Below are 5,000 nucleotides of genomic sequence, written 5' to 3'. Positions count from 1 at the left end.
TCCCCCCCCCTCCCCCGCCCCCTCCTCTCGGGCGTTGCAGCGGCTGCAGTGTCTCCTGAATCCTCCCAGGAACTGCGACCTGAAGCAGCAGAAGGGGCAGGCGTAGCGCCCGGGCCGGTGGGCGGTGCTGACGTGCTGCTGCATCCGGCTGGGCAGGAAGAAGGAGCGTTTACAGTCTTTACAGCGGTACGGGCGCTCCACGTTGTGGCTGCGCTCCACGTGGCTGATGGCGAAACCTGTAAGGACGTGCAGAGGGCGGCGTTAACCCACAAGAAACAGGAAGTGAACAACATTAAAGAACGGGAGTTTTACCTTTGAGTTTCGTCTTCCAGCCGCAGATCAAACACACGAAGCGACTGGAGATGAAACGCACCACTCGGGCCGTCGCCTCCATCTCCTCCTTCAGCATCTCTCCGGTCAGACCGACCACGCCATCCTCCTCCTCCGCCCCGCCGCCATGCGCCTGTTTGAGGGCGGGGTCTGTGTGCAGGCGGAGCGACTGGTTGGCGTAGGCTCTGGGGATGTCGTGTTTCCGCACCACGTGGTTGATGCCCGGTCCTTTCTTACTGCTCCTCCAGTTACAGATCAGACAGCGGTACCCGGCACCATCGAACACCAGCACGCTTTCATCTCCCTCCCCCTCTGCTTTCAGTGACACTGCCTTCTGAGGGGCGGAGCCTTCATCATGTCCCTCCCCCTCTGCTTTCAGTGACACCGCCTTCTGAGGGGCGGAGCCTTCATCATGTCCCTCCTCCTCCTCTCTGCTCCTCTTTACTTTAACAACTTCTTTTACTTCCTCCTCCGGCTCGTCTTCTGTCTTCACCTCCACGCTCTCCCTCCTGGCTCCTCCCCCCTCCTTCTCGTCCCCCCCTCCCCCCTCCCTCTCGTCCATGCAGTGTTTGGTGATGAGGTGTTGGTACAGCTTGTTGAAGTCTCTGCTGGTGAGGAAACAGTCGGAGCAGTGGAACAGCCGTGCCGTGCTCTGGTACATCAGGATGTTGCCGAGGCGACCAACGCAGACGTTGTCCAAGGAGGCGGGATGAGAGGCCGCCATGTGAGACAGCTGATGGGTGTGGCTTTTAGAGAAATGACCACACAAGTGGCATTGAAGGTGAGCTGCCACGCCGCCGCCCGCCTCACTACGGGGCTGAGTGACGACGGACATCTCTGCTGCTAAAAACACTGAAACAGAAAAACACTGAAAGTTTCACTTTGAGTCTTTAATCACATTATTTATTATTATATTTATTATTATAATTATTATATTTATTATTATAATTATATTTATTATTATTATATTTATAATTATTATTATTATATTTATTATTATATTTATTGTTATTATATTTATACTTATTATTATTATATTTAGTATTATTATTATTATATTTAGTATTTTTATTATATTTAGTATTTTTATTATATTAATTATTTTTATTATTATATTTAGTGTTATTATTATATTATTGTTATATTTATAATATTTATATTTATTATAAAGTCTGAATATATATATTTACAACAGATGTGGTGTTGTATAAAGCTCATGTTTATTTACATGATAATGTGATAATACAAACAGATGTTGTGTTGTTCTGTTTTCAGCCAGCAGGGGGCACTCTGCTCTTACAGTGTTAAACATGAGCAGGTCGTGAAAAGTCCGTTTTTATTCTTTTATTTTCTTGTATATTGAATGGTATGAGACGTTTAGTGGATATATAAACATTATAAACCGACTGGTGGATTTATTCTGACGGTAAAGAGTTCGTCGAGCTCTGACCATAACGTACTCTGCTTTAGCTAACATGCTAACTAACATGCTAACTCCCGCCGCTCACGAGTTTAAAACCTTTAAATTAATCTTTTTCGATCTCTCCTTCCCGCCATGTTCATCTGTGAGACAGCTCTTTAATTATTTATTTTAGTTAGATTAACCTCCACTGTCACTTAAACTCTATTTTATAGAATAACTCAATGAAAACCCACCGACTGGCTTCAAGACGCTCACTTCCGTGTTTACCTCCAGCTCAGCCAATCACAACACCCGAAGCTCTCCCTCGTGTTAAAACTATCGCGAGATGTAATTTCAGCGTTTATTTAGTAGCGATGTAAGTTGTAGTCGTTAGTTGATGTGAAACAGAGAGAGAAGAGAATCATTTAGGTGTGTGTGTGTGTGTGTGTGTGTGTGTGTGTGTGTGTGTGTGTGTGTGTGTGTGTGTGTGTGTGAGATTATAAAATGATTAAAGAATCTCTTCTCGCCTTCAGAAGCAGACACCCTGAAGAGAGATGCAGACGAGAGGACCTCGTGTCAACCCTCAGTCAGGTGTGTGTGTGAGACGTCTCGTCTGGCATACAGTTCTCTCATTGGCTGCTGTAGGACATGCTTGCTTGGATGGTTACCTAGCAACGAGTGTCTGAGCTGCAGGGGAATAAAACATCTTTGATGGTGAACATGAAACACAAGTTACTCAGATTTACTCTGATTAGAGTCTGTGTGTCGTCTCTCTGTCCTCTTACTCCAGGACCCCCAAAGAGGTGAGGGGGGGAGTGAGGGTCGAGCGAGGACCCTAACCCAGAGCAAAGAGGTGAGGGAGTGAGGGTCGAGCGAGGACCCTAACCCAGAGCAAAGAGGTGAGGGAGGGAGGGTCGAGCGAGGACCCTAACCCAGAGCAAAGAGGTGAGGGAGGGAGGGAGTGAGGGTCGAGCGAGGACCCTAACCCAGAGCAAAGAGGTGAGGGAGTGAGGGTCGAGCGAGGACCCTAACCCAGAGCAAAGAGGTGAGGGAGGGAGGGTCGAGCGAGGACCCTAACCCAGAGCAAAGAGGTGAGGGAGGAAGGGAGTGAGGGTCGAGCGAGGAAGATCTGAGAAGAGAGGGAGGGGGTTTGTATTGTGGTAGAACGAGGGACACAGAGAGAGAGACTCTGAGTTCACTCTTCACTTTCACACACAGAGAGGGACGCTGGGCGAGCAAGGACAACATGCTCTGCTTAAAAGGTGAGAGAGAGAGAGAGGATGCATGAAGGAGTTTAAAATGAAGAAAACTGTGTGTGTAGGTCATTATGTCCGGTGTGTGTGTGTGTGTGTGTGTGTGTGTGTGTGTGTGTGTGTGTGTGTGTGTGTGTGTGTGTGTGTGTGTGTGTGTGTGTGTGTGTGTGTGTGTGTGTGTGAGAGTGACAGTCATCTGGTGTCTCACCTGTAGAGACAGGTTCAAACATCCTCACAGCTGTTTCTGTCACTTTGTTGACTGAGTGGATTTACAGTCTTCATCGACAGAAACACAAACATTCACTTCTCAGCCAATAGAAACACAAAACGTGGAGAGATGTGGAGGTGTGTGGAGAGGTATGGAGAGATGTGGGGAGGTGTGGAGAGAGGTGTGGAGAGGTATGGAGAGGTGTGGAGAGATGTGGAGGTGTGGAGAGAGGTAGAGAGGTGGAGAGATGTGGAGGTGTGGAGAGATGTGGAGGTGTGGAGAGGTGTGGAGTTGTGGAGAGGTGTGGAGTTGTGGAGAGATGTGGAGGTGTGGAGAGGTGTGGAGAGATGTGGAGGTGTGGAGAGAGGTGGAGAGGTGTGGAGTTGTGGAGAGATGTGGAGGTGTGGAGAGAGGTGGAGAGGTGTGGAGAGATGGAGAGGTGTGGAGAGAGATGTGGAGAGATGTGGAGCGCCCTCTGCTGGTAACAGGAACACATCAACATGTTCTGTTTTCATCACTTCATCAGCAGCGTGATGAGACTGAAATGAGCAGATGTGATTTCAAAGGTTCTCCATGTTGACCTCCTGCCGTCTGACTCTCTGCACCATGTGTGGAGGTAAATACCTGTCTCTCCTACAGGCCATCTGCAGACTTGGATAATCCCTGTTACAAGATTAGAGACGCAGAGAGAGAGACACACAGTCCACTCTGTGTGTGTCTCTGTGAGGGACGTTCAGTTTTCTGCTTTTCATCTTAAAGGAGGAACAACCATCTGAAGACGCTGAACCTTTAACCACGACAACAGGAAGGACTTTTCTTCTGTGATGACGATGTGACACTTTGTGTGAAAGACGATAACAGTTTGTGTATTTGTTGGTCGAGCGAGCTGTAGAGAGAGAGAGAGACATTAAAAGTTTGATGTCTTTTTATCGACGGTGTTTTTAAAGAACTCAGTGCTTTTAATTTGAAGGACTTTATTTTATTTTTATTACTTTTTGGACTTTTATTGTGAAGTCTAGTCGGGCTTTTATTATGAAGGGTTTCAGATTTCCTTGGACTTTTATTGTGAAAGGTGGTTAACGAGTGATCCTCTCTGAGCTATGATTTCATACGTGGAGTGTTTAGGAGGCGAGGGGGCGGGGCCTGTCGTGGCGTCACGCTGCTGGAACACGCCTCCTGATGAAGAGCTGGACGAGCTTCTTCCACGTAAGATCGCCGCCCTGCAGCCCAAGACGGAGGGCAGCCTGCGGCGGCGCCTTCTCAGCGCCAAAGTCCTCCAACATCATGACGCCATCCGGATTCACACAGGTGACAAGAAGCCCCTCCCACCTCACCTGCAGTATCCAGGCAACAGCCCCTGGTACCTCCGCCAGCACCTCCCCCCCGGACCGCACATCCACCCTTCTTTTGCCCCAGAGGCTCATGGGAAATTTTTCTTTGCTCCAGAAGCTTATGGCAAACCAAACCTCCACCCGCCCCCCCTTCAGCGCCCCGCCTGCCCGGTCCTCTCCCAGCGCTACAGAACAAGTTCAGGCCCACCGACCCCAGAGCCCCGCCCCGGCTACACCCTGCCTGGCCCCTCCCCTTTCAGCGCCCAGCACCTCATTGGAGAGCCAGAGGTGCCCCCGCAGTACCGCTACAAGCCCAGCAGGAGGCGCAAGACGGGCTTCTTCCGCTTCAGACTTTGCAGAGGAAGGAGCTCTGGGCGGGAAGCCACACAGACCACACCCCTCCTGTGTAAAGGTACTGCAAGGCATTCTGGGTAGAAGCTAAATATTTGTAGACTGTCTTCATAAAGTCCGGCTGC

At 49.3% G+C, this 5,000-nt stretch overlaps 2 protein-coding genes across 2 annotated transcripts in view; one reads left to right on the top strand and one right to left on the bottom strand.

Moving 5' to 3' along the window:
• LOC132959327 (zinc finger and BTB domain-containing protein 17-like) overlaps positions 1–1,208 on the bottom strand; it is a 1,448-nt gene extending 240 nt beyond the window's left edge. Inside the window, exons 1-2 of the mRNA XM_061032244.1 lie at positions 313–1,208; positions 1–236 (exon numbers count right to left, since the gene is read on the bottom strand). The exon at positions 1–236 is cut by the window's left edge and continues 240 nt beyond it. Coding sequence (XP_060888227.1) covers positions 1–236; positions 313–1,165 — 1,089 coding nt within the window. The 5' untranslated portion in view covers positions 1,166–1,208. The remainder of the gene's footprint in view (positions 237–312) is intronic.
• Positions 1,209–3,715: 2,507 nt separating this feature from the next.
• Positions 3,716–5,000, top strand: part of LOC132959890 (NHS-like protein 1) — an 18,211-nt gene continuing 16,926 nt past the window's right edge. Inside the window, exon 1 of the mRNA XM_061033140.1 lies at positions 3,716–4,936. Coding sequence (XP_060889123.1) covers positions 4,294–4,936 — 643 coding nt within the window. The 5' untranslated portion in view covers positions 3,716–4,293. The remainder of the gene's footprint in view (positions 4,937–5,000) is intronic.

The sequence above is a fragment of the Labrus mixtus genome, chromosome 24, assembly GCF_963584025.1.
Source record: "Labrus mixtus chromosome 24, fLabMix1.1, whole genome shotgun sequence".
Classification (NCBI taxonomy): Eukaryota; Metazoa; Chordata; class Actinopteri; order Labriformes; family Labridae; genus Labrus; species Labrus mixtus.
Note: the sequence above shows the minus strand (reverse complement) of the source record. Positions and strands in the feature narration are given on the sequence as shown.